The following is a 27,486-nucleotide window of genomic DNA, read 5'->3' on the forward strand; positions in this document are numbered from 1 at the left end:
TAAAAGTTAATAAGTTATATCTTAACACCTTGCACGTGAGTATTTCCTTTTTTCAGGTATAGTAGAGTTGTTAAAAATTGCCAAGCGAAATTATAGTAATCCGCGACTTTCTTCCTTTCGCTGTTGTGCAAAAATAGACGAGCTGGAGCCCGATGAATGGATTTGTCTTTCATGTGAACAATTTTTCCAGAAAGTCAATGTGGAAAGAGTACCATATAACCCCATACATTAATTATGCATTCCACCTCTTTGTCTTTCATGACAAAACTTTAAAAATAAAGTCTACTAGTCTGAATGCATAATTAATGTATGGGGTGATATGGTACTCTTGCCAGTCAAGGTTCCACGAAGAAAACTCCCTCGATTGCGGGCAAGCCACATTTCTCCAGCAGAGCATACTGTAAATTAAAAATATCGGTCGGAGCGTCACGTAACATTGCGTGATTTTCGAAACGTGACGTGCAGTTGCTGCATTAAACTTTAGACATCACATGGCCTTGTATTAATTTTGAGGGCCCCATTCACAAGCATTGTAATGTTCAACTTAAGAAGAACTTAATAAAAAGCTCTTTCGATTTTATTTCAGTTTAAAATTTATTTCGCCAAAAAGAAAAAAAAAAAAAAATTAATAAACGCATGAGTCGGAGCCATTCCTGCCAGCAGTGAGATACAGGAATGGCTCCAGTCTTTACTCGTCCACCTGAACTGAGTCTTTCTGTGGTCGAAGATATATCCAATCCAAGACTTAAGGTTACTTCCCACCTTCGCGGGTGTCCTTCGGAAAATATTCGTACGCGCACTACTCTCATTAAATCCTAGCAAACTATACATTAGAAGAAAGCTTAATAAATGCAAATTACAATAAAAATATGATTTAAGTGAGTTTTCTTTAAGGAAGTGTCAGGAGTCGGTACGGCGTGAATCGATTGAGGGTTCTCCTATTTAATTTATCGGGTGTCGGACGCCGCAGCACAAGCAAAATGTCTATGCAGTCTTTATATTCACAAGGTATCAATCAACAAACGCTAGTCAGGCTTTTTCGGTATTTTGACTGGTTGTCTAGTTATTGGCATCTAAAGTTGGAGTAGCTAAAAATATGCATGGCGTGGTGCGTAAATGGAAGCAAACATTACATTTTACTCGTATAAACATTGGCTAAGTCCATTTCTGAAAAAAACGGCGGCAAAAAAGCGACCGTCTCTTCAAAATCGTCTCGAACGTCGAACAACCTTTCGCTATAATCTTTCTAGCAGACCTAAGAGACATTTGTGAGAACACTGGGTTTGGTTGGCAAAAGCAATTGATGAGAGAAACTGTGTACTGAGGACATCGGCATGCATTTCAAGATTGTGAGAGTATCAGACTCAGCGACATTGTCAGAGGGTGAGTACATTTCGTTGAGAGCAGAATTTTGCGACACCGACTCTCGAGTTGCAAACATCTCAGGCATAAAGTGTGTATAAAAGGCAACTAGAATCCTCTTTTCATTGATTTAGCGAAAGAGAGGATTCTAGTTGCCTTTTATACACACTTTATGCCTGGGATGTTTGCAACTCGAGAGTCAGTGTCGCAAAATCCTGCTCTCAACGAAATGTACTCACCCTCTGACAAGGGAGATGACAAAACGCGGAGCCCTACTCCATGGAGTACCCTATGGAGTACCTGGATGGAGTACCCCTAAAAATCATGTATTTAGTCAAATAAAATACTTTATGAATATGGAGAATCGTTTAGATGTACATATCCTGATATATTTTGAGTTTGTAAGCTCTCCGATTGTCGCAGTTTGATGTAGTACACGAATTGACCGCAATCTTGAAATTAACATTAAACTGCTGACCACTTCTAACGGAAAGCTTTACTGTAGCTAGCATCCATAAACGTTATCGTTAATAGGCCGACTACCATCTATTTTCATATAATCTTCAAGAGGCCAAAAGGACGGACAACCTTCATTCTGCAACGAGTGTTACGTCTTCCAAAATACCTGTTTTTGTGTGGCGTCTGTAAGAAGTGTGGCGCTCCATCTAATAATAACACGATGGCCTCTGTCATGGGTTTCTTAATTGTGCGAAACGATGAGGATACAAGCTCACATTTGTAGGTTGAGACTTAAAAAGGTAATCCATATCTTTAAACTGAGCTTCTCCTCACCCATCTATTTGTAGCGCAATAAAACTGAGGTATGTAAACAAACCAAAAAAAAAACTGTGACGGGTCGGCAAATAAATCCGACTGGGGTTGTTGATCTGGGAAATGCAGTAAACTTAAATATTTTACCTCGTGCAGAAATCGAAACAGTGGGTTTTGTTCATCACATGGAGTTGTTTGCCTTATCGTCCAAGGACTCATTACACAGCGGTAATTATAAAACAAAAATGGAGGAACCAGTAAGACTGAGAGCCCTAGTCACCTGTCCCCCAAAAAACTGGATTGTATCGAACTGTGACATTCGGAGAGCTGGTAAGCTCAATATATTTTATAATATGTACATCTAAACGATTCACCATGTTCATAAAATATATTATTTGACCAATACATGACTTTTAGGGGTACTCCATTAAGGTACTCCATAAGGTACTCCATGGAGTAGGGCTCCGCGTTTTGTCATCTCCCCTCTGACAATGTCGCTGAGTCTGATACTCTCACAATCTTGAAATGCATGCCGATGTCCTTAGTACACAGTTTCTCTCATCAATTGCCTTTCCAACCATGCATTTTAACCTTTTCGGACTTTAAGGAGTTCGGGGAAGCATAGTTTCTGCCCTACGTGAATCACTAGTAAAGGTGGCGTGATGTGATCAACGATGGCGGATTGTCCTTTCGATTTACATCAGCTTTCACGGCATCAAATTAACCTTTTTGCTACCAACACATATCATGTAAGTCGACAAGTATCACGCAATAAAATATTAATAATTTTGATCAATCTTTCCGAGAGCTCTCCCCGCGTTTGATATTTCAACAAGGCAACGAACCATATCGAATCTGTTACATTATTGACATAATGTAACAAATAATATCGAGCCAAAAGCGGCAACTGAGGCACGACAGAGACATTTGTCAGAAAATTCGACTACATGCGCCCTCGATGTTCACCATCAACTGCTGCGTTTCCTCGCCGGAGAATAATCCAAATATGGCGGCGAAAAAAGTTCTGAAATAGGGCTCAACTTGTTCTATTCGAAGATTCTCTCCTCGTTCATGTCTAAACGGTACTCTCTGCGTAATCTCTTGTAAAAATTTCAAGTTATTTTAAGTTAATAAAACAAAGATGTGGTTTACGAAATTTTGATGATACAGACCAAAAAGCGGGAGTTAGATGTAAATTTCACGTCAGCACGGGTTATGAAATCGGTTGCCCCAAAAATTTATTACTGAATTAGGAAGTCCAGTGATGGTTTTCATTGCCCATGTAGGAATAATGATCACAAGTGGTTGGTCATTGGAGATATTGGCCTTAAAATAACCTTATTTTTGACTGTGACTAAAAGTAGGACTCGGGTACGTGGGACGCGGGGATGTGGGACGTGGGACGCGAAGACTCGGGGACGCCGGGACTCGGGGACGTGGGATGCGAGGAAGTAGGGACTTGGTGACGCGCTGGGACTCAGGGACGTGATAAACAAAGAACACTTGATTTTGTCGCTGAATCTGTAAAGTATAATTTTCGGTGGCCTCGAGAAAGGTATTATACTACCTAAACAGGTCCACGTCCCACTTTTAGTTACAGCCCTTATTTTTGGACTTTATCAAAACCAGAAAAGTCGTCTTTACTGAAGGGAGAGGTAAGGGAAGAAATGAAATGAAAAAGTTAAAACAATTCAATATTCTTGAGAACTGTTAGATATAGAACACAATCTAGTTGATTGAATTTGCAGATGGCTTTTCGGTTTGTCACAGCAGCGATGCAAAGTTATCTAATTAATTATGCATAACGTGCAGGAAATGGGGGTGTTCCCAGGGGGACCCTATATCTCCCAAGGAACTATATATTTTGACCTATTATTTTCACCCATCTGTTGATTCATGATTCTTAGCATTTGTGCCAAGTTGTGCCAAGTTTGAGTCAAATCGGTGATTTGTGCTTTATCGCCCCTGCCCGTTTCTGCCCGGTTCTCTCGTGGACACGCTGTTAGTTATCGGTTGAATGTCAATTAGCCATCATATTCTTGAATCATCTTTCTCTTGTGGAACAGACAAAGTATTTGGGATGCAGTAGGTTTTCTGTTTTGTATGTGAGACGAATAGCTTGTTTTGTTTCATTTATTTATTTCTCCAAACCTTAGCAGATGATAATACAGAATTAGATACAAGATGAAAAAGTAAGTAAAAAGTATAAAATTTTCAAGGAAAGAAAACTTACAATACCAAATTACACCATTTAGATTAAGTGACATTGTATATAGATAGCAGAGAAGAGGAGCACGTCTAGATCAACTAATATTGTGCCCCTTGAGTTACGTAGTTATAACAAAAACCTTGTAATTTTTTAGTAAAAAAGTAAAGGAAAACTTTTAAAAATAGCTCAGTAAATTGTCAAAGAGATGATGTTTCATTTGTACTGAGCAAGGTACCAGCGTAAAAGTGCTTTTATACACATTGTTTCATATTCTGATTAATTGCGGAATACTGTACTGCATGCCGGCATTTTTCCACACGTGTCAGAGAGCACTTAGTCACAGTTTGAAGCATCTGAAAGATTCTCCACATTGTCGCGCTTTATGTTCAGCAGATAACTTCCGTATTTTAGATCACGCCCATACCGGCTTTCAACTTAAGATAATTAACAACTATTCACCGAAGTGGAGGTGGTTAGTGGTGGATATTTACCGAGCCGCTTCGCAGCTCGGTAAATATCCACCGCTAACCACCGACACTGAGGTGAATAAATGTTTTAGTATATACTAAAACAGTGAGATAATATACACCACCGTCGTTAATTTGAGTGATTTCTTCGCTTGTCACGGATGCAAACCGGGGCGCCATTTTTTCCCGAGTTGCTCGGAGGTAAATAGCAAAGGATATTCGGAGTTTGACTAGCCAATCAAAGCGCGCCTTCAACGCTATCCACTGTTTTAGTGTATACTAAAAGAGGCTATTCATATTCAAATAGAACAACCATCCCTGAATCAACAATTACACCCTGTAAATCTAAAACTATCCTTTTAATTCTCACATTTTCATGCTTTACCTCTTTTCTTGTTATTACTATTTATCATAGTTAACATTGTTCTACTTGCTAATTAATTCAACTTCCAACGTTTTGTACAGTAATTAACTAAAGATGACAGAAGTTTCTGTCGAAACAGGTATTACAGACTCAAAAGTTTTGTCGCTTTCTTGGAATATTATTTAGCTATTATTTCAAAGTATCTACCAATCAACTCTACTTCCTATCATTATTATACAACCTCTAGTTCTTTTCAATGCCATAAAAAATTGTGCTTTACCATTAGTCACATACAGTCTTTGACTGTCTATTTTTATTTACTGTATACTATGCAAATTTACTCCTTACGTGCGTCAAGAAAGACTCACTAGTTTCCCTAACGTTCACGTGTTTTATATGAACCAATCAAAAATATAACGTCGTGACGAGGCAAGTAATGTAGCGTTCGAGGTGCTTTTGATTCGTCATTAACCAATCAGAAACGCAATATTTCGTTGAAAGTGCAACAGAGTATACATAAAATAAACCCATGAAAGAGCAGGATGGGCCACCCAATTGAGTTTCACAGTTCTCATCTCCACTGTATGATAATTTTTAGCTCTGTCTCTCTCACTTTATACGATATTAAATATATAACATATGGTTGGTGTAGCTTTTAAGGAAGGGGGAAGTCCCAAACTAACTTGTTAACTCCTCAAATATGTTTTCCGATTGAAAGAGAACTTGTCGCGTGCCCTGGGCAAAAGCTCATTAACTCTCTATGAAAACAGCTACTTGAAATGAATAAGAGTACCGCAAGGGAGATATAGACGGTTCTTTGCGGAAGGGTTGTCGGAAAAACGGACAAAGTACACGCGACAATCTTGACGGATGATCTTGGTATGAGGTAATCAGTGAGTTTTAATAAGTGAAAAAAATGAATTTGAGTGAATGAGGAGGGGATAAATAACGATATGCACGTGAATACGAGAGGAACAAAACTAGAAAACTAGGTTGTAAACATTTTTTTCTTTAGGTAACTGCATCGTCATTTTTATATATTCTTCATCAAGTTTAACATTGAAATTCAATCTTGCGAACAAAGTAAAAAAAAAATATCAAACCCGCTATGCCTCTTCCTTACAGTGATGTCTTCTCAAATTTCCCCGAAATCCTGAGGTTAAGGAACTGTAACTTGAAAACTGCCCACAATGCCATCGGGGGTTGTCGTCTTCACTTTTTCAGATTACATTTCTGCACATTTTTTGTATATTTTTTAAATCATCGCTCTGAATCACTGGCTGACTACCAAAACCCTCTTTAGTTACTAGAGGCTCGATTTTGCTTGTTTGAATCAAAGGATCATTTATGGCTTTTAGTACAATTAGTCTAAATTGTCTATATTCTAACTATGATCTGTTCAGAATATCCACGAGTTCAACATAGTGTCACTGATTTTTTTCCGGTTTCTTGTGCTTCTTTTGGTATCAAATAGAAATCAAGTTCTAAAGTAATAAAGAGAAATAAAGATCACAATTCCGATTTTTTTTTTGCACCTGACCATACTCACAGAGATGGAGATTCACATGACATTTAACATAACATTTGAAAAACAAGCATAACCTTGTCTTAACACCTTTCACTTTAACAAAGTTCTCAGACTTCACAAGCTAATTTTCAATCGGGCAATTAGCTATTATTATTATATTCACATATGCTTTGTCTAACAATGGGCTTGATGCTTTCTCAGTAAAGAAAAAAAGAAAACCTGCAAGTGCAGCTAAGCTTTCTTATGCCTGATTGATATGGTTTTCTTTTTTCCTCCGACCAGATAACATTCCAGATATAGGTTTGACGTTTATGGTTTACTGTGCTTCACAGTAGCAGCTTTTTGTGCTATTTTTTAACACGGTTACTAAATGATTGGTAAAACCTCTCAATCGATGAGTAACACCACAATAAAAGAACAAAATCGGTTGCTTACCTCTCGACCAACACATGTGTGCCACCTTCTTCTAAACTTTGTGTTCCTAGCTAAGATCCTCAGTCTTGCATCTCGTACACCTTGTACCAAAGCCTGAAAGCTGTTGTGAGTGGAGTCTAGTGACTCCACGACACAAGTGGTTGTTTTGAGCCTTCTTTCCGCTTCAAGATCCCTCTCCTGTAAAGAAATTAATGATACTTATTAAACTCCTTGGCATTTGAAAAGTATCCCACATAAGGCCCTGCCTTTGATTGCAAATGGCAGCTCAAAATTATAATCTACCCTACTATAGTAACTTCTGACTTACACTCTGTAATATTTTATGTATTCGTCATGGACCAATCAGAAACGCGATGTTTCGTTGGAAATACAATAAAGTAAAGATAAAATATAGCCTATGAAAGTCATATGGGCTACCCAAGTGAGTTTTACAGCTTTTTGTCACCACTGTATAATAATCACCATCATCATCACAATCATCATCTCTGTCTTTCTCATTTTATTTGATAGTAGATATATAATATATTGTTGGTGGACCTTTTAAGGAGGAGAGGAGTTCCTAACTAAATTGTCAATCAATGAATTTTACAAATAAAATACAATATTACTACGGACAAGAGACTTACTGAATACGGACATACACATTAAAACGAGGAGAACAAAACAATAGCAAATTAAAATGTAAACTGTATTTTCCTTAGGTCATTGTAAAAGGGTCAGTTTGTTCTTCCTTTTTTTTTTTGGTTTTTTTATCAGTCAGTCATGCGAACAAAGTAAAAAAGTCAAACCTGCCATGCCTCTTCCTTACATTGATGTTTTCTCAGATATTCCTGAAATCCGGAAGTTAAGGAACCCTAACCTGAAAACTACCCATAATGCCTTTTGGGGTTATCGCCTGTACTTTTCTTCAGACTACCTCTCTGCAAACAGCATATATCTTTTCATTTCACCGCTACGAATACTAACCAACTGACTACTTAAACTCTTTTTAAACTATTTTTCAGTTGCCAGAGGCCCAATTCTTTGTGCTTGAAAATGTGTCATTTATGGCTTTGAGTACAATTAATCTATATTGTCCATATTCTAATTATAATCTGTTCAGAATATCCACGAGCTCACTGTAGCGACACTGATTTTTCTGTTTTTTCTTTTTTTTTTTGTGCTTCGTCTGGCATCAAATAGGAATCAAGTCCACAAAAAGCAAAAGGGAAATAAAGATCAGATTTCTGATATTTTGCACCTGATTAATACAGAGATCGAGATTCACATGACTTAACATAACATTTGTAAAACAAGCGTAACTTTGTCTTAACAACTTTCACTTTAAACAAGCTCTCAGACTTCAAAAGCTAGACATCTCTCGGGCAATTAGCTAATATTAACATATTCACAGATCCTTCGTCTAACAATGGGGTTCATGCCTTCTTAGTAAAAAGAAAAAAGCCTAGGCTATCATATGCTTGATTAATTTGTTTTTGTCTTTGTTGTTGTTTTTTTTTTCAACCAGATAACATTCCAGATATAGGTTTGACGTTTATGATTTACAATGCTTTACAGTAGCATTTTTTGTGCTATTTTGTAACACGGTTGCTAAATGATTAGTAGAACCTCTCAATCAATGGGTAATACCACAAAAGAACAAAATCAGTTGCTTACCCCTTGACCAACACATGTGTGCCACCTTCTTCTAAACTGTGTGTTCCTGGCTGAGATCCTCAGTCTTGCATCTCGTACACCTTGTACCAAAGCCTGAAAGCTGTTGTGAGTGGAGTCTAGTGACTCCACGACAGAAGCGGTTGTTTTGAGCCTTCTTTCCGCCTCAAGAACCCTCTCCTGTAAATAAATTTAGTACTACCTATTAATTACCTTGGGATCTGAAAAGTATCCCATATGCCTCTGATTGCAAATGGCAGCTCCAAATTATGGTCTACCCTCCTATTTCCTATAATTTGGTCGTAATTACTAAATCTCAGAGTTGCCGTTGAGTTTGGAAGCAGAAATTACATCCAAGATACCACCTGTGGCAGTATAGTAGGTGGTCCAGTATGACAAAACACCAATTGAAACCTTTTCCCTAAATATTGAGTGAACTCAGCTGTAACAAGTAAACACTACAAGTTATTGCCCTTATCATGACAGCCGTTAATCTTGGAGTACACAATACAAACGATGACGAAATCTACATTGACAATACGCTACAAACACGAAACGCGTGAAATGAACAAAACATAGAAACCCGCTGACGTTGCATTTTTTAAAAACGTAGAGAAAAATTTCCCCGTCAACTCCATTCGAATTCGATTTCTTTAGAGCAAAATCAACACATACGTAAAAACCTTCAAAATAACAAGCGAATACAATCTTCAGAAGGGGGTGATATAAGTTTTTATCATCAAAATGATTGCACTGAGGCCATTTTTAACCCTGATCACTCTCACTTACGCAACCAAAAAATATTGCCAAAACAAACCTCTTGCTGATGGTCACAAACAGAGCACTCAACACAATACGCCTCTCTTTCTACGGCATCAGTATTTGGACATCCCGAACTGTTATTGCAACGATGACAAGGAAAGAACTTGCCGCAGGATGGGATTTTGACCCGACAAAGCTGCTGATAATGTTCACACAGCCACTGCCGACTGTCAACAATCACGATTTTTCTTCCACTGCTGGTCGAGCTTCCTTCTTCACTCTTATTTTTGTTTTCCATTTGTCTAGGCCGTGCTAGTCTCTTCCTGGCCCTGATCTGAGATTATCTTTTGTACACCCAGAGATGTTGAGGCTACGATGACAAGGAAATTTAATCCACAACGGATTTGGATACAGAGGACCAACTAAAGACTATTTTTTAAAATTACTCTGTTTTTCTGCTGTCAAATCTCGACTCAAGAAATATACGTACCACGCGAGTCTGTAAGTGTCATTTGAATTAAGCCAAATTAATTGCGACTGTCACGAAGACAAACTTAGGGCGACATCTCTCGACCAATACTTCTTCTAGCAGAGTTACTGTCATTCAGGAAGTAAGTTATTACCTCCAAACAAATACAGCACTCATCGTGCCCACATTTATCTCTTCCTTCAAGCCTTTTGTCCATACAGACTTTTCACATATCGCAGTGGAAGGAGCGGTATTTGTAAAAGCTGAACCAAAAGACCAAATATGAACATAAGGTAAAAAAGTGTGCTAACTGGATTTAAATTGCTAATTAGTTGGTAGTATTTTGTCACTAAACTAGACATGTAAAAGCACTTTTAAAGGGAATTTAGCGAAGGATTAGGGAACCAGAATGTAAAACTGAGCTCTCTGACAGATAATTTCTGTTACTGCTACTTTCAGTTTCAGGTTTTATTCCGCTCTGATGCTAGCTTTGCGCTAGTACTCTTCACCTCTACGGCGAAAGAAGGCTTCTAATCCCATGACCACTGTTTCTGTGAAAATCAAGCTAACGAAGTAAGTTGTACAGAAATATTGTTCAACCTACTGGCAGATGCTATATTTTGTGCAGTGATATGGATATATGTCCTCTCCAGTAAAGAGCTTACAGAATGAACAGATATAACCCGAGAACTTTGTCAAATTCAGGATTTCATTTCTAATATATAATATATATTTTCTCCATGATTCGTAAATTTCGTTAATTCATAATTATTTACAGTTCGATTCTGTGTTTGTGTGTATGTGTGTGTGTGTGTATCCCGACCCTAATATTGTAATTCATTCTATGAAATTTGGCTTCCTAGCGTTGTTAACCCTCTAGTTATTTTAGGAAGCCAAACCCTCTTAGTTTTAATATTTCTATTTGATGTTAACTTAATCTTTTCAAGAATAAGGGTGAATAAAGTTCTTGTTGTTGTTGTTGGTACAGGTTCGGGCGCCCTGATTGATCTTAAAATTTCGAACATACAGAAGTAAATTCTTTGAGCTAGGCGTAGCAAGGCAATTTCATATACTAGTATACAATTATGAGTGAATAACATGTCCACTTACCTCTTATTGACGGTAACGAACCGAGCACTAAACAAAAACAAGCCTCTATTACTTTGGAATTATCATTTGGACACGCAGAACAGTAATGGGAATGATGACAAGGAAAAAATCTGCCGCAGCACCTCAGTCTAGCTAGTGCGCTTTCCTTGTTAGGAAGAACTCCTAGAGTGCATGGCTTCTGTTTCAAACTGAGATGATAGGACAGCGTGCTCATTTGGTCTGTGGAGGTCTTCGGTAGAATTCGTCGGGGCTGCTGACAGCGGCCTCAACAATAGGTGTTCTTCTTTCATTGGCTGTTTTATTTCTCGACTTTGCACTCAGCGTTTGACTACGTGCAAATATGTAGTTTGTTTACTAGGAGGCTGAGGCAGTTGTAGAGCGTCGTGGCTGCTGATGGCGCCCTCAACAATGGGTGTTCTTTTTTCATTGGCTGTTTTATTTCTCGACTTTGCACTTCACGTGTTGACTACATGTAGTTTGTTGACAAGGGACTGAAAGGCTGATTTAAACAAAAGATCACATGATGACACCTAGTCACACCTTATAGTTAAACCAGTTCGACGGGAATAGTTAAAAGGTGTTGTTACTCATAGTTGAATTATGATAGATTACGTCCACCTGTTTCGATGATCACCGCGGTGATGCTAACAATTACCACCCAATATCGGTGATTCCAATAATGGCGAAGGTGTTTGAAAGGATAGTGTATGAACAGTTATATGCCTATTTGGAAGAGCACGATATTTTATGTCAAAACCAATCAGGGTTTCGTGCTAATCATTCAACTGTAACAGCTTTGTTGGAAGCGACAGATTCTTGGGCATGTAATAATGATAACGAGAAAATCAATGGAGTCATTTTTCTAGATTTGAAAAAAGCTTTTGACACTGTTGATCATCAGATCCTTCTATCGAAACTAAACTATTATGGTATACATGGAAAATCTTTCAGATGGTTTCAGTCATATTTGGAAAACCGAACACAAAAATGCTCAGTCAACGGGTCGCTATCCAGTAGCTACTCGTTGACTTACGGCGTCCCGCAAGGGACCATCCTCGGTCCATTATTGTTCTTATTATATATCAACGATCTTCCAAATTGCCTATCAAATTGTAAACCGAGAATGTATGCCGATCACACGCACCTCACATATGCGGGAAGCAATCTTGAGAACGTTCAGTTTTGTCTAAATGAAGACCTAGAAAACGTCTTCAACTGGCTACAAGCGAACAAACTCACGTTGAACATGACTAAAACCGAATTCATGCTAATAGGGTCGAGGCAGAGACTGAATACTCTCACAGCTTCACCAACAACTAAAATGAACACGGGTGTTACGAAAACGAAGACCCTCGAAAACGAAGACTTAAGACCTAAGACCCCGGTCTTCGTTTTCGTACTACGAAAACTAAGACCCCCGGTCTTCGTTTTCGTAGTACGAAAACGAAGACCTTGTAAACAGAAAACCGTAGAAATTACAAGTTAAACAGACATTAAACAGCAACAACGCTTAGTAATATAATACATTACAATTCACGCGTTTCTTCCCATTATTATCCTTCTTGTCTTTTCTGTTTCGCTATGCGAGCCACTTTGGTGTTGATATTCTCAAGGGTTTCCTCGGGTAAACTTACAACACATATTATTATTCTGGAACAGCAGACAGAATTCGAACGCTAGCCGCCTTTGATTCATAGTTAGCATTGCGTGACAGAATAACAGAGAAGGCATTCTGTACAGGAAAAATTACTCCTGGGTTCTCTCAATAAATAATCAACTTCTACTGTATTTTGTAGCTAATATAGATTCTTACGGTCGTTCACCTTTCTCTACTGGAAAATTCTCGTTAAAAAGTAAGCAATTCTTTTGGCTAATGCAGGGTCTTCGTTTTCGTAGTACGAAAACGAAGACCTTATAAACAGAAAACCGTAAAAATTACAAGTTGAACGCACATTAAACAGTAACAACGCTTAGTAATATAATACAGTACACTTCCCGCGTTTCTTCCCATTATTGTACTGCCCGTATTATTATACTGCCCGTATTATTATACCGCCCGTCTTGTTTGTTCTTTCTCGCTATGCGAGCCAATTTTGTGTTGATATTCTCGAAGGTTTTCTCGGGTAAACTTACCACACGTACTATTATTCTGGAACAGGGGAATATATATAATGACATAATATGTTACTATCACGGTCTGTTTATTGTGAGATTTTAAGCCACTATCCCGATCGGTATGATAATTTCGTAAATTAAATAATAAATAATATTTTTTTTTAATATATATAAATAAAAAATATTAAATAACTATATTCTTATTGTACGATTTTAAGCCGTTAGTTAACGGCCTAAAATCGTACAATAAACATAACAGACTGTATGAAATTAATCCGTTAGTTAACGGCCTAAAATCGTACAATACACATAACAGACTGAACGAAATTAAGCCGTTAGTTAACGGCCTAAAATCGTACAATAAACCTAACAGACTGCATGAAATTAAGCCGTTAGTTAACGGCCTAAAATCGTACAATAAATATAACAGACTGTAGGAAATTGAGCCGTTAGTTAACGGCCTAAAATCGTACAATAAATATAACAGACTGAACGAAATTAAGCCGTTAGTTAACGGCCTAAAATCGTACAATAAACATAACAGACTGTAGGAAATTGAGCCGTTAGTTAACGGCCTAAAATCGTACAATAAATATAACAGACTGAACGAAATTAAGCCGTTAGTTAACGGCCTAAAATCGTACAATAAAAATAACAGACTATGAAATTAAGCCGTTAGTTAACGACCTAAAATATCCCAATAAATAACACATCCCCATTTAAAAATGTACTTCACCATTTTAAAATGTACTTGACATTTTAGGAATCTTAGTTCCTGAATGAACCAATCAGATCTCAAATACATTTTTAATGAGATCTTTGGGAAATAAGTTACTGTATCAGCCAATCAGATTTGGGTTTGTAATATGAACCTTACTCTTCAGGAACTAAGTTCCTCAAATAACCAATGACATGAAAGAATATATGCCATGTCATTGCTAAATTAAGATTTGTCTGTTTTATTTAAGTCAACACCAGATAAAACAGATAACAATAGATGGGACATTCTGCTAAAGTGCAGTAATGTTTCACATCAAACTGGATGCTATCTTTAGTAAAATATATATTCTCTTTCAGGCTTAACTTTTTTTATTTAGCCCTCGACATGTACAAGCTTTTTGTAAAGCTTTGTCACAGTTGTAATTTTTACAGTAAAAATTAGTTCCATTCATTGTCTTTCACGTACCATAGAAATGTTTTGAATACACTGTGGTTAACACAGCGATGGAAACGCGCCTGATTGCATAAAATTCTACAGAAATCGTTGACAGAAAATGCCACCAAGAGTTTTGCCGCGCTTTTTATCTACGCCGAAAGCCGAATATTAAGAAAGCGATCAAATGACCATTATCTTTTGTAATGACTGTCAAGTCATCTTCGGTTAACGTGCAAATGATCGTGACCCCGTGATAAAATTTCTCAACCTCATTATGTAAACGACACGTTCTCACAAAGCGAGAAGATTTTACGAGCTTTCATGTCACGAATGTGATAATGGCATTACAATAGCCACGATACCGTAACGCTTACTGGAAAGTAAGCAAGGACTTGACCTGTGGCCGCACGAGAAACTTTATCACCTTACTTTTCCGCCCTATTTTGGGATAGACAACGATTGCGTTACATGATTTTTGCAAACGATGTAAGCCGAATTGAAGCAAATCATGTTACCGAAACACAGCTAATTACTACTATATTTACGAGGTGAATTAATCATCAAAAATTTGAATAATTCGTTTAACATCTTCCATAATCAAATGCTAGCAGTTAAGTAAACTTGAACCTTTGCTACACAATTTGTAAATAATTATTCTGTTACATGTTATGATAATCCAATGAAATTAACTTACCGGGCTTGAACGTCGTTCGGATCGCGAAATTGCCATTCTCCATTCAGTTTCCATGCCAAGCGATTCAAAGTTTCTAATTTTTAGAAGAAACTGCATTTTTTAAAATCTAGGTTTCGCCTCCATCTCGGATAGGATGTCCACTCATTTCGCGCCATAAGGTAATTTTTGGCGGGGAATAGATCGATACCTGGTGTTTGTCGCTGTGTTTTCTGAAATGCATTCCCGACAGATTTAGCCGTGTTTTGAGACAGTTAGAATACATTCAGCGTTCAAGAAAGCCACAAAATGAAATTGACTTTGACATACAAGAATGAGGCTCGTTCACAAGAGTCCGATCTTGCGAAAGTTATCAATCGAACGCAGTTAATTCCACAGGAAGTCATGTTGTGACCTCAGCAGCATTGTTTTCCAATCTCAAGTCAAATAACCGCTTGCTGATTGGCCAAAACAGTAACTAATTCCATGACTGCACGAGTCACCAACTACCACTTAGAATACTTATAAGCCAGACACTATCAAGATTATTTAACAAATTATAACAGGAGTCTATTAAGCAGCAGCTTTTGTTACACAACACGATGTTTGTGTTAAATCGTGCCCGCACTGCCTTCTTTCAAGTAATTTTTTAAACTTCCGTTCTTTTGTCGATCAAATCAGTCGGCACTTCTTCCCGTTTATGGAACCGGCTTCATCTTGATGAGATTTCCGAGTTGTCGAAGGGATCATAGTCCTCTTTAACCTGTGCTCAATGAAATAATTCGCATTTAGTTCGTACTTGAGACTGTCACCTCCTTCTAGGTGTCAAAATAATACAACACTCAGTAGTTCTTTTTAGCAATGTTTTTCACATCTGTATACAGTCGTCGATACATATGGTGCACGATCCTTGCAGTAGATAGCGCTATTTAAGCAATAGCGAAAATCAGACCTGAAAAAAATCAGGCCTGTACGGCATTCGAACCACTGACCTCTGCGATACTAGTGCAGCGCTCTACCAATTGAGCTAACAAGCCAACTGGGAGCAGGCCGTTAAGTTGTATCCAAGTTCATTGTATCCAAAATGTATAAAGCGATATCCTTACAACTCTTCACACACACACACACTAAAAGCAAAGCAAGACACAAAGCCTCCGGACTGTAAGAGTGGGGCAGGCAGGTTCCGTCTAAGGTCGCATTCTGACAACAAATATCCAAAAAAATAAAGGGGTGAGAAGGCTTGAACTCCTACCTCAGTAGGAAAAGCGCATAGCAACTGAAGAGTGAAATGAGTTAGAATGTTTGTAATGTACGTGATATTTTGATGAACTAAATGCAAATTATTTGATCGATAATGATTCCTTTAGCTGTCGGAAAGTGGACAACTGAGTGTAGAATGAAATTAGTAATGAAGTAATGATTAACTAAGCTCATCACGTAAGCTTCGAGCTCCTTGAAGACGATCTGAGCATTAAGAGGCGACATTGCCTACTGGTGAAATGAAGAATCAAACGGAATCCTTCTACGTACGTTTTGATAACCTGAATGGAAATTGTTTTTTCGACGACAGATCCGCAAAGAATTGTATGAGAGGAAAAATGAGTGCAGCATGATATTATTGATAAATAGTTTTATAAACCTGGTGCGCCTGGAGTTGTTTGAAGATTATCAAGCTGGAGGCAACATTGCCTACTGGTGAAATTTAGAATTGCATTCAATCCTTAGATATATGTCAAGACATGGTAAAGAAGGTGACATTTCGATCAACAAAATGCGATTTATTTTACTCCCTACAGATCTAGATGCGAAAGAGAACAACCCGGCGAGTGTAATTTGACATTAGTAATGATGTAATGATTCACCAACTCAAAAGCTGCACGCTTCGAGCTATTTGAAGTCGATCAGCAACTTGGAAGCAAAGTTACACACAAGTAAAATGAAGAGTAAAAGGGACTGTTAAACAGTTATAAAGATATCTTGAAAATGTTGACATTTGGCTGAGTTTTAGGCAGATTGTTTGGGCCGATCACAAACAATTCATTGCGAAAGAGGACAACTGAGTGTTGTATGATTGTCATGGTTCACTAATTCGACCCATGTAGACTTTGAGCTAGCGCTGTTTGAAGACGACTATAAACCCGAAGGCAACAATGCCAATTTCTAAAATTAAGAATTAAAATGTATCCTTCGAAATTTGTCAAGACATGTTGAAGAAGGTGGCATTTCGATCAAATAAATGCGAATTTCTTCAACGACCAGAGTTTGGTACGGAGTAGAACATCACGCAATATTGTTATCAAGGTCATCCGGCAAGGTACGACCTGCTTTGAGGCAGGACATTCAATTGGGACATCGGCCTGACTGATCTCAAAAGGTGCCTCGGCCACCACAAAAACCACAGTGGTGACTTGTACGAACAGAATGGCACTTACAGCATGTCTCATACGTATGATGTCAAGACAGGACTTAAGTCAAATTCAAACATCGGAATCGTTAGTGCGACCCCCTTTCTCGACTTCTAAAAAAGCTTAACGCTGAAATAATCAAGCAGAGTGAAGCTACTTCAGAGCGATCTGTAGCTCAGAAGTGAGTTTGCCTATTAATAAACTGAAGAGTTGTAAGGATATCGCTTTATACGTTTTGGATACAATGAACTTGGTTACAACTTAACGGCCTGCTCCCAGTTGGCTTGTTAGCTCAATTGGTAGAGCGCTGCACTAGTATCGCAGAGGTCAGTGGTTCGAATGCCGTACAGGCCTGATTTTTTTCAGGTCTGATTTTCGCTATTGCTTAAATAGCGCTATCTACTGCGAGGATCGTGCACCATATGTATCTAATACCGCAGTTCAAAATATATGAGCTTCATATATTTCATTGTATCTGATTTATCACTTTCACGGGTTTATTACGAATCAACTTAACGGCCTGCTCCCAGTTGGCTTGTTAGCTCAATTGGTAGAGCGCTGCACTAGTATCGCAGAGGTCAGTGGTTTGAGTCCCGTACAGGCCTGATTTTTTTTTTTTTTTTTCTCAGGTCTGATTTTCGCTATTGCTTAAATAGCGCTATCTACTGCGAGGATCGTGCACCATATTTATCTAATACCGCAGTTCAAAACATATGAACTTCATATATTTCATTGTATCTGATTTATCACTTTCACGGGTTTATTACGAATCAACTTAACGGCCTGCTCCCAGTTGGCTTGTTAGCTCAGTTGGTAGAGCGCTGCACTAGTATCGCAGAGGTCAGTGGTTCGAATCCCGTACGGGCCTAATTTTTCTCAGGTCTGATTTTCGCTGTTGCTTAAATAGCGCTATCTACTGCGAGGATCGTGCACCATATGTGTTTATACGTTTTGTTACGAAATCTTAAAGGAGGTGAAATTTCGATGAATTTTCACAACACCAGATTCGAAAAAGGACAACTGAATGTAGTGTGACATTAGTGATGATGTAATGATTTACTAACTCGAAGCCTGGACGCTTCGAGCTATTTTAAGACGATCGCCAACTCAGAAGCAACATTACCTACTGATGAAATAAAGAATTAGACTGAATCCTTGGACGTAAGTCAAGACACAAGTTAAAAAAGGTAGCATTTCGAGCAACTAAATACGAACTATTTTATCGACCACATATTCGAAAGGGGATAAACGAATGTAATTTGACATAATGTAGTGGTTAATGATTCACCAACTCAAACGCTGTAAGCTTCGAGCTGTTTGAGGCCTGAGGACGATCAACAACTCGGAAGCAAAGGTGGATAATAATAAAATTAAGAGTAGAGAGGGTTTTTTTAGACAGTTGTTAAGATATCTCGCAAATGTGGACATTTTGCTGAGCGTAATGCGCATTGTATCGACGACTGTATACAGATGTGAAAAACATTGCTAAAAAGAATTATTTATTTTGACATCTAGAAGGAGGTGACAGTCTCAAGTACGAACTAAATGCGAATTATTTCATTGAGCACAGGTTAAAGAGGACTATGATCCCTTCGACAACTCGGAAAATCTCATCAAGATGAAGCCGGTTCCATAAACGGGAATTAGGGCCGACTGATTTGATCGACAAAAGAACGGAAGTTTAAAAAATTACTTGAAAGAAGGCAGTGCGGGCACGATTTAACACAAACATCGTGTTGTGTAACAAAAGCTGCTGCTTAATAGACTCCTGTTATAATTTGTTAAATAATCTTGATAGTGTCTGGCTTATAAGTATTCTACGTGGTAGTTGGTGACTCGCGCAGTCATGAAATTAGTTACTGTTTTGGCCAATCAGCAAGCGGTTATTTGACTTGAGATTGGAAAACAATGCTGCTGAGGTCACAACATGACTTCCTGTGAAATTAACTGCGTTCGATTGATAACTTTCGCAAGATCGGACTCTTGTGAACGAGCCTCATTCTTGTATGTCAAAGTCAATTTCATTTTGTGGCTTTCTTGAACGCTGAATGTATTCTAACTGTCTCAAAACACGGCTAAATCTGTCGGGAATGCATTTCAGAAAACACAGCGACAAACACCAGGTATCGATCTATTCCCCGCCAAAAATTACCTTATGGCGCGAAATGAGTGGACATCCTATCCGAGATGGAGGCGAAACCTAGATTTTAAAAAATGCAGTTTCTTCTAAAAATTAGAAACTTTGAATCGCTTGGCATGGAAACTGAATGGAGAATGGCAATTTCGCGATCCGAACGACGTTCAAGCCCGGTAAGTTAATTTCATTGGATTATCATACTATGTAACAGAATAATTATTTTCAAATTGTGTAGCAAAGGTTCAAGTTTACTTAACTGCTAGCATTTGATTATGGAAGATGTTAAACGAATTATTCAAATTTTTGATGATTAATTCACCTCGTAAATATAGTAGTAATTAGCTGTGTTTCGGTAACATGATTTGCTTCAATTCGGCTTACATCGTTTGCAAAAATCATGTAACGCAATCGTTGTCTATCCCAAAATAGGGCGGAAAAGTAAGGTGATAAAGTTTCTCGTGCGGCCACAGGTCAAGTCCGTGCTTACTTTCCAGTAAGCGTTACGGTATCGTGGCTATTGTAATGCCATTATCACATTCGTGACATGAAAGCTCGTAAAATCTTCTCGCTTTGTGAGAACGTGTCGTTTACATAATGAGGTTGAGAAATTTTATCACGGGGTCACGATCATTTGCACGTTAACCGAAGATGACTTGACAGTCATTACAAAAGATAATGGTCATTTGATCGCTTTCTTAATATTCGGCTTTCGGCGTAGATAAAAAGCGCGGCAAAACTCTTGGTGGCATTTTCTGTCAACGATTTCTGTAGAATTTTATGCAATCAGGCGCGTTTCCATCGCTGTGTTAACCACAGTGTATTCAAAACATTTCTATGGTACGTGAAAGACAATGAATGGAACTAATTTTTACTGTAAAAATTACAACTGTGACAAAGCTTTACAAAAAGCTTGTACATGTCGAGGGCTAAATAAAAATAGTAAAGCCTGAAAGAGAATATATATTTTACTAAAGATAGCATCCAGTTTGATGTGAAACATTACTGCACTTTAGCAGAATGTCCCATCTATTGTTATCTGTTTTATCTGGTGTTGACTTAAATAAAACAGACAAATCTTAATTTAGCAATGACATGGCATATATTCTTTCATGTCATTGGTTATTTGAGGAACTTAGTTCCTGAAGAGTAAGGCTCATATTACAAACCCAAATCTGATTGGCTGATACAGTAACTTATTTCCCAAAGATCTCATTAAAAATGTATTTGAGATCTGATTGGTTCATTCAGGAACTAAGATTCCTAAAATGTCAAGTACATTTTAAAATGGTGAAGTACATTTTTAAATGGGGATGTGTTAAATATAACAGACTGTATGAAATTAAGCCGTTAGTTAACGGCCTAAAATCGTACAATAAAGATAACAGACTGAATGAAATTAAGCCGTTAGTTAACGGCCTAAAATCGTACAATAAACATAACAGACTGAACGAAATTAAGCCGTTAGTCAACGGCCTAAAATCGTACATTAAACATAACAGACTGAACGAAATTAAGCCGTTAGTTAACGCCTAAAATCGTACAATAAACATAACAGACTGTATGAAATTAAGCCGTTAGTTCACGGCCTAAAATCGTACAATAAACATAACTGACTGAACGAAATTAAGCCGTTAGTTAACGGCCTAAAATCGTACAATAAATATAACAGACTGAACGAAACTAAGCCGTTAGTTAACGGCCTAAAATCGTACAATAAACATAACAGACTGAACGAAATTAAGCCGTTAGTTAACGGCCTAAAATCGTACAATAAATATAACAGATTGAATGAAATTAAGCAGTTAGTTAACAGCCTAAAATCGTACAAGTCGTTAGTTAACGGCCTAAAATCGTACAATAAATATGACAGATTGAATGAAATGAAGCCGTCTTTGGTTCCGAAACTCGCGGATTTTACAATGTTTCACCGATTATGATAAATCCTGGTAAGGGGCCGACCATTTAACTCTTTGGGGGGGGGGGGGAAATTGAAAAACAATTTTCTGCAAGCGCTTGTCGGAAGAAAAAAAAATTGCATGCAGCCCAAATGTAACAGTAAAAATGTAACAAAAAAAATACCGATAAAAAGATCCTGCCCAGCAGATTGCTAGAAAAAAAAATTGTTGATTACCACAAATCACCCACCTCCTCAAAAGTTACGTGATCGGCCCCTAACTGTAGTTTAATCTACACGAAACTAAAAGCCGCAATCACAGTGATATGTGTACCCCCGCACACATATCACTAGTGATATATGTACCCCCTCCAAGATGGCGGCCAGTGATATGTGTATCCTCCACCCCCCTCCCCTCCATAAAATAAATAATTACGGCTAGCTTGTGTTAATGGACGCAAATCGTTCACTGAACCATCTTCCACAATCAGAACTGTAAAGACACGACTCGCGAGCCCAACAGTTCTTATGGGCCAGTAGCAAACATCAAACAATCTATTGGAAATATAAAGGAATCCAAATTGTCATGTAAACAAAAATATATCTTGGGGATACACATATCACTGGTGACTGCAATCGTATCGGCTTTGTCGCCTGTCTAGCACTGAAATTACTTGCTACTAGCTCCTTTAGTGGCTAGTACGTAAGTGCATGAGACATTTCACCAACTGACAGCAAGTTTTATTGATTCCCAATCATATTTGTCACTGACAAATTTAAAAAGTACACAGACGACATCGCACTAGCCAGGGGATACGTATATCACTGAGATCTCTCGTTCAGTGATATGTGTATCCTCAACATATCTCGGGGTTAAGCATATTACGGAAATCGTAGTAAGTGATATGTGTATCCCTTGGTAAAGCAAGCGCTGTTGTCTTTCTAGCAAATTACTAGCTAAGCTTATATATGGCTAGTAAGTGTATTATTGATTCCAAATTGACAGACGACAGCGAGTTAGTCAGGGGATACACATATCACTGCGATCGCCGTTCAGTGATATGTGTATCCCCAATACATCTAGGGGATACAATGTGGATACGCATATCGCGGCAATCGCAGTCAATATGTGTATTGTTATTCAGTTGCATTGTGATCTTCTTCCGTTTATATTTTGGATCGGAAACTTTAAAATATAAAACCACAAAATTTATTCCTCGTAGCCATGTTTTCTTTGAAGCTCTAAGAGGCCCGGGTGCAAAGCTTCAGTGTTTTGTGTATCCCTACCAGGGTTACACATATCACTAGTGATATGTGTGCGGGGGTACACATATCACTGCGACACCGCTACTCTATGCTTAGTTAGGCGCTGGAATGTACCACCATATGTCAATCAAGGCGGCATTCCAGGTTATAGGATGTCGGGGTCATTTTCCAGCATTCCTGGTTTTAGGACCTGGGGTCGTATTCTAGTAATAACACCGACGACTGAAGGGCATCACGCCCTCACGGCATAAAATATCTTTCATATCATGTCCAGAAATCGAAACAACGCGCACGCAATAACAAAAGGTACGGGTACATTTGCTAGTATATTTGCGTTACAGATTAAGGCAACACAGGCGTAGGTTACGATAACAGGAAGACCTAACTTCTAAAACTTTTTTGTCTTCCATTTCTATCAATTATTTGGAAGTAACCGAGACACTACCATCATTTTACAATGGCTGAATGCGCAGTTGCAAGTCGTTGCGGCAAATTTAAAAAGCAGGATTACGAACAAATGGATTTCTGGATATGGTCGCATGAAGTATAGTACAACGGGTTGTGATTGGATAATACCGCTTTGTCGGGGGGACCGTGGAACCAACCTGTTTTTTGTGACATAAAATCGTAATAAATGTATAAGTCTTCAAGACTTCAATTATACTGTGTGTACAAGGGTTTTGAGCCGAAAGAAACGCTCATGTAGTGATCAGATGTCACCTTTTGTGTTCCTTACGGTGGCCGGTTTACTGGACAATCTCTGCTGCAAAAAGGTAGAGGGTGAAAGGGGTGTAACACCCTCCTGCTTCCAGTATCACGCCTGCTCAAGGTTAAGCACCCCTGTGTTCTCTGGTAATTTTGAAATTAATAGAGGCCAGATTTCACTGAATGTTCTTTTCAGGAAACGTTGATCGTCGATTGTAACAACTCACTGTACAATGGACAGTCTCAATGGCTATTACAGTTTCAAATATGCAGTGTTCTCAGTAGAAGCCGGCAATCGGCGAATTCCGCTGTCTGTGAAGACGAAAATAGCCGCCTGTGCTAAAGATGAAATTTGCCTTTGTGCTAAATTCTTTTAATAAAGTATAAGTGCCCCCTTCCTTACCCAACCTCATCAAATGTTCAACTAATGAGGGTTTTACTTGGTGTCTTTTTGACCTGAGAGCCAAAAAAACGCAGACACTGGCGAATATTGACTTAAGTTTATGAGATTAATGGAACGAAAAAAAGCCGTTAGACGACTATGAAATGTCATCACTCAATTAAAGAAAATAGCAAAGGGACAACGCGCCAATTCCGCTCCGCTTTGCATGTAATATTGCAAAAACGATTGCGTGTGTTTCATCGGGGTTTCCAAACACGGGAAAACCCCGATGAAACACGAAGCACACTACGATTTTTTTAAATTGCTTCTCAATCGTGCATCATTAGCCAAGATTTTGGCAGCGTAAGCGGAATTGTTGTTTTTCAGTAATTATTGGCCTTTGTTGTCAAATATTTTAGCAGTGTCACAAGTCCCTGGGGAACCTCACCGGATATGACATTTTAGCAAACCCTAGGGTTTGATATTTCATCAAAGTACAGTGGAAAACCTTCTGTCCATTGTTTCATCGGGGATTCTAAACGCACAGATGTGGCCAAATTGGCGTATCGTGATTGGTTTGTAACTTGATGAATTATTAATGATTTGAGAAACTGCTGTCACACATTTCCGTACATAAATATCCACGAAAATCGCCCTAATAAAGCTTCGGCGTGCGCTATTTTACACTTGAAATTGATTTTTGAAGTAGGTTTTCGGTGGTCCTAGATGGGTGTTGTCGATGGTTTTAGGTCATTTCTTCTTTTATTACTTACGTAACGTCGTTCAGTCTGTTATGTTTATTGTACGATTTTAGGCCGTTAACTAACGCCTTAATCTCGTTGAGTCTGTGATGTTTATTGTACAATTTTAGGCCGTTAACTAACGGCTTAATTTCGTTCAGTCTGTTATGTTTATTGTGCGATTTTAGGCCGTTAACTAACGGCTTAATTTCCTACAGTCTGTTATATTTATTGTACGATTTTAGGCCGTTAACTAACGGCTTAATTTCGTTCAGTCTGTTATGTTTATTGTACGATTTTAGGCCGTTAACTAACGGCTTAATTTCGTTCAGTCTGTTATATTTATTGTACGATTTTAGGCCGTTAACTAACGGCTTAATTTCCTACAGTCTGTTATATTTATTGTACGATTTTAGGCCGTTAACTAACGGCTTAATTTCGTTCAGTCTGTTATGTTTATTGTACGATTTTAGGCCGTTAACTAACGGCTTAATTTCGTTCAGTCTGTTATATTTATTGTACGATTTTAGGCCGTTAACTACCGGCTTAATTTCTTACAGTCTGTTATGTTTATTGTACGATTTTAGGCCGTTAACTAACGGCTTAATTTCGTTCAGTCTGTTCTGTATATTGTACGATTTTAGGCCGTTAACTAACGGCTTAATTTCCTACAGTCTGTTATGTTTATTGTACGATTTTAGGCCGTTAACTAACGGCTTAATTTCCTACAGTCTGTTAGGTTTATTGTACGATTTTAGGCCGTTAACTAACGGCTTAATTTCCTATAGTGTGTTATATTTATTGTACGATTTTAGGCCGTTAACTAACGGCTTAATTAACGAAAACGTAGTTAATTAACGAAAACGAAGACCCTTTATTAAAAGCAGACAATCCTTTGAAAGTACGATTGTAGAAGTACCCCGAGCACTAGTAATTGTTATTTCAGCTTTTGATATGTTAAGACAGTTGGCGCGTGATTTTTCTTCGTCTTTCTTCAGCCACCACTGCTTTCGGCTCTTGGATTTGTTTTTCTATGCATTGAGTCCAAGTTTGGAACAGAAATCCCTGACGAAGGAGCGATCGGAGTATTTTAGGGCCTCAATAAGGTTAAGCAGGCTTTATTCGGGCGCGTTCTCTCTTTTTCGGCCTAGCGCGCATTGCGTGACGGACGTGTACGGTGAGAGAACACGATCTTGTTGCTGGCGGTGTGACAAAACCATGGCTTCCTTTGAACAATTTAGGTCGAAGGCCGACTATCGCACGTGCGGCCGAGGGAAACATTTTTGCGCGAAACGTAAGCCACATGTCGAGATGGAGCGGTGAAAAATTCAACTATGTCGGTTTTTCGAAAGTCCAAGCTTCCTCAGCTAATACGAAGAGGGTCACCTGGCAGCGAAATTGCAGAAGAGATTCCACGCTTCAAATGTAATGAATTGCCGGTAAAACAAGGTACCTTTGGAGATGTTTATACAAGGGCCTCAATAAGGCTAAGCAGGCTTTATTCGGGCGCGTACTCTCTTTTTTGGCCTAGCGCGCACTGCGTGACGGACGTGTACAGTGAAAAAGACACGATCTTGCGAATAACTCTTTTATCAGTTATGTTATTAATACTTTATTATTACAAACTAAAAAAATTGGTATCACAATCAAACCTGTGGTCTTCCTATATATATTTAGGGAACACTACCTTTTCTAGGCATTTGTATTTTGTTTCCGCGTTGTTTAGTCTCCGAGGGGTAACGAAGCCTCGCGAATGACAACTTGATAGTTATCGGGACCAAATTTACGAAAACGGCTTTCCAACCAAGGTCTCTCCATTATTTTTGTCAACTAACAACGAAACCACGCTCGTCTTAGAGAAAATTATAATACAGCTAAAAGTAATACTTTCTAAAACCAAATAACAACGTTAACCGAAAAGAGATATTTTGTACAATGCTGAACTTCTTTGGGATCATAACCATGAAATTCTACAGTTAAGTCCAACGTTTATACGTATTTGGGAGAAATCAAATATCGTGCTTTGATCCCGGCCCCCAAATGAAGGACTAACATAAAGCCCCGTCGGCAAACAAAACAATAAATTGATTCTTCTGGATCGTCTCTTCTCTTTTAGAAAATTCTACAATCATCTTCCTCACTTTGAAATGTATAAGCAATGGACTTCCCCTGCCCCCAAGTTAAAACCACAGAACATAACGACCAAGTTGCCTTCATAACCGAACCAAACCGAAAAAAGTAATTTATTTCCCAGTCTCCTTTTTAAGAGACAATCATGGAGCTTACAAGCTCAAATTTCGTTTAATAACCATTTGTTCCTCCCAGCTGTTTAAAAAGCAATTCTTGACCTTATTTAAGCTTAGACATTGAAAATAATTGTTACTGCGCATCGTGACAGTGCGCGTAATTCATAGCTCAATGGTAAGCCATGTCATGCATCTTTTTACTTTCTTTTTTCTATATATATGCATATGTATAGGTTACTTGATTTTTAGGCCTTGACTAGATCGAAACTGTGTTCTGGTTGAAATAAGACCTAGCTAAGGTGATCGTTAAATCTAAGTTAAAGTAACGACTAATGTTTGGTTTAGGCTTAAGGTTATCTATTAAATACTTACAGGTGAAGACCAAAATGGTCGTTAAGATAGGTCTTGTGCGACTCGTGCAGCAAAGAGGACACAGCTGCCGGTATAGCAATGTATTCTTTAGCAAAGTACGGAAAGCGTGCTTTCATGCAGGCCACGTCTGCATGGTAGTACCTGTTTACTTCTTTTGTTGACGCCTGCTTCTGTTTCCAGTCGCCATTAAGGGGGAAATAAAAGCGCTCTTCATGCTCAAATACCAGGTCATTCGGGATAATTCGCAGTCGGTGGCAGAAATCCGTCC

At 38.4% G+C, this 27,486-nt stretch overlaps 2 protein-coding genes and 1 pseudogene across 4 annotated transcripts in view; 1 reads left to right on the forward strand and 2 right to left on the reverse strand.

Annotated features, from left to right (window-relative positions):
- The window catches only part of LOC148724991 (uncharacterized), a 312,950-nt gene that overhangs the window by 94,047 nt on the left and 191,417 nt on the right, over window positions 1-27,486 (forward strand). The gene's annotated exons all lie outside the window — the stretch shown is intronic.
- On the reverse strand, window positions 4,001-12,182 carry LOC111328741 (uncharacterized). 3 transcript variants are annotated; one of them, XM_088731740.1, is made up of 5 exons: window positions 11,131-12,182; window positions 9,607-10,283; window positions 8,793-8,969; window positions 7,137-7,313; window positions 4,001-6,657 (listed from the first exon to the last, which is right to left on the reverse strand). In XM_088731740.1, the coding sequence occupies exons 2-5, from the start codon at window positions 9,847-9,849 to the stop codon at window positions 6,640-6,642; spliced, it is 615 nt and encodes a 204-aa protein (XP_088587866.1). In that variant the 5' UTR covers window positions 9,850-10,283; window positions 11,131-12,182; the 3' UTR covers window positions 4,001-6,639. The 3 variants fall into 3 exon arrangements, with proteins under 3 accessions (XP_088587866.1, XP_088587869.1, XP_088587868.1); XM_088731743.1 differs by lacking the exon at window positions 11,131-12,182 and having other exon boundaries at window positions 9,607-9,921; window positions 10,175-11,124; XM_088731742.1 differs by lacking the exon at window positions 11,131-12,182 and having other exon boundaries at window positions 9,607-9,921; window positions 10,042-11,124.
- LOC148724995 (uncharacterized) overlaps window positions 27,364-27,486 on the reverse strand; it is a 5,315-nt pseudogene continuing 5,192 nt past the window's right edge.

Source organism: Stylophora pistillata, chromosome 8 (assembly GCF_964205215.1).
Source record: "Stylophora pistillata chromosome 8, jaStyPist1.2, whole genome shotgun sequence".
NCBI classification, from domain to species: Eukaryota; Metazoa; Cnidaria; class Anthozoa; order Scleractinia; family Pocilloporidae; genus Stylophora; species Stylophora pistillata.